The sequence below is a fragment of the Gekko japonicus genome, unplaced genomic scaffold (assembly GCF_001447785.1).
Source record: "Gekko japonicus isolate JY-2015 unplaced genomic scaffold, Gekko_japonicus_V1.1 scaffold3687, whole genome shotgun sequence".
In the NCBI taxonomy this organism is placed as follows: Eukaryota; Metazoa; Chordata; class Lepidosauria; order Squamata; family Gekkonidae; genus Gekko; species Gekko japonicus.
This window is the reverse complement of record NW_015171006.1, coordinates 46,678-49,015: the sequence shown is the minus strand read 5'-3', so window position 1 is coordinate 49,015 and position 2,338 is coordinate 46,678. Positions and strand designations below refer to the sequence as shown.

At 47.9% G+C, this 2,338-nt stretch overlaps 1 protein-coding gene across 1 annotated transcript in view; it reads left to right on the top strand.

Annotated features, from left to right (window-relative positions):
- The window catches only part of FLNC (filamin C), a 96,550-nt gene that overhangs the window by 66,532 nt on the left and 27,680 nt on the right, over nt 1–2,338 (top strand). The window contains exon 30 of the mRNA XM_015419014.1: nt 1,193–1,333. Within this exon, the coding sequence (XP_015274500.1) occupies nt 1,193–1,333 (141 nt within the window). The remainder of the gene's footprint in view (nt 1–1,192; nt 1,334–2,338) is intronic.

The window sequence follows — 2,338 nt, the reverse complement described above, 5'->3', positions numbered from 1 at the left end:
TTCTAAAGAAATTAAAACATTTTCGCGGGCCCCTAAAAGGATTGTGGGCCACATCCAGCTGCCTTGAAACTATTCTCTTCTAAAGTTTTAGTCCAAATGAGATACGGGACACAAATTTTGCGATTTACAAACCTTCAGACGCTAAAACTGGTCCAATCAAAATTTCTGAGATCTTTATTTAATACGCCAAGATGTACCTCTAATGTCTTGTTGAGACAAGAAGCTGGTCTCAGTACAGTCGAATTGAATATCTGGTTGCATTCTCTCTGCTTTTGGCTTAAAGTCCACCTTTTTCCCGTTGGGTTATTTCCTTTTCTATTGGCCGCATCCCCTTACCCTCAGTGGTCCACCAGAGCCATTCACAAACTGAGAACATTAGGATTGGACCCGAACCAACTACTGGAAAGTGGATATGATAGGGCAAAAAATATCGTTCACCAACGTCTCAGAGATATTGAGCAACAAATATCAACAACAGAGCAACAACAGAGATATTGAGCAACATGCTGTACTCTCGCCTCTTTACAAATCTTTGAAACCCAAAATTTATATGACTGCTCCTTTATATTTAGCCAATATTCCCAACCCAAATCACAGATGGGCTTTTTCCAGAGCTAGATTTGACACTTTCCCATCGGCAGTTCTTGCCGGAAGATTTCAACGCATCCCTAGGCATTTGAGATTTTGCTCATGCCCCTCCGAGTCAATTGAGACCCTTTCCCATATATTATTCCAGTGTTCCTATCATGCAGAAGAAAGAGCCCTTTTAATTACACCTATAATAAGGTCATTCAGGCACCAAGGACAATTAGTAATCTGAGGAACTTTTGCTGAAACATCTATTGGGGGACAAATCCACTGTAATATCAAGGAAGGTTGCCAAATTTCTCTTTATTGCATTTACAAAGCGTAAGCACCTCCTCAATGCTCCTCATGATGTCTCTTCTCTGTAATGCTTTTTGCTTTTGATTCTGTATGCTGTTTAATGGGTCTCTGACCGTAATAAAAATGAAATTAAATGAAATGATCATGGGCATGTGGGCATCTTTGGAATTCTGACAGGAGGGGGTGTTGTTGGATCTTTACAGGAAGTGGTTAGCCCTTGTATGATGTGGGACGCTGGACTAGATGGACCCTCAGTGGTCTGATCCAGCAGGGCTCTTCTGATGTTCTCATGTTCCTTTCCTTTCAGGTGAAGTACGAATGCCCTCAGGCAAGACTGCGCGTCCCCACATCACCGATAACAAGGATGGCACCGTGACGGTGAAATATGCCCCCGTGGAGAAGGGCCTGCATGAGATGGACATCAAGTATGATGGCAACCACATCCCAGGTGAGCTCCGGAGTGAGGAGCACAATTAGGGAGCCAAGTTGGCTCCATTAGATGATCCTTTAGTGGCAGGGAAGACGTCAAGAGTGGGTCACCTGTGTTTGAGGAGCTGTGGCTCAATGGCAGAGCATCTGCCTGGCATGCAGGATGTTCCAGGTTCAATCCCCGGCATCTCCATTTAAAAAGGATCAGACAGGAGGTGATGGGAAAGACCTCAGCCTGAGACCCTGGAGAGCTGTAAAGAGGGGCTGCGGCTCAGTGGCAGAGCCTCCGCTTGGCATGCAGAAGGTCCCAGGTTCAGTCCCCGGCATCTCCAGTTGAAAGAACCAGGTGGTAGGTGAAAGGCCTCTGCCTGAGACTGTGGAGAGCTGCTGTCAGTCCAAGTAGAAGACGAAGAGATTGGATTTATGCCCCGCCCTTCACTACCCAACCAGCAGCATCCCCAGTTAAAAAGGACCAGGCAGGAGGTGATGGGAAAGACCTCAGCCTGAGACCCTGGAGAGCTGGAAAGAGGGGCCGTGGCTCAGTGGCAGAGCATCTCGGCATGCAGGAGGTCCCAGGTTCAATCCCCAACATCTCCAGTTAAAAAGGACCAGACAATAGGTGATGTTAAAGACCTCAGCCTGAGACTCTGGAGAGCTGCAAAGAGGGGCCGTGGCTGAGTGGCAGAGCCTCTGCTCGGTCCCGGTTCAGTCCCCGGCATCTCCAGTTAAAAAGGACCAGGCAATAGGTGATGGGAAAGACCTCAGCCTGAGACCCTGGAGAGCAGCTGCCAGTCTTGAGTCGACAATACTGACCTCAATGGACCAGTAGTCTGATTCAATTCAAGGCAGGTTTATGTGTTCATGTATTAAAGGGAGGGGCTGTGGCTCAGTGGTAGAGCATCTGCTTGGCATGCAGAAGGTCCCAGGTTCAGTCCCCGGCATCTCCAGTTGAAAGAACCAGGTGGTAGGTGAAAGGCCTCTGCCTGAGACTGTGGAGAGCTGCTGTCAGTCCAAGTAGAAGACG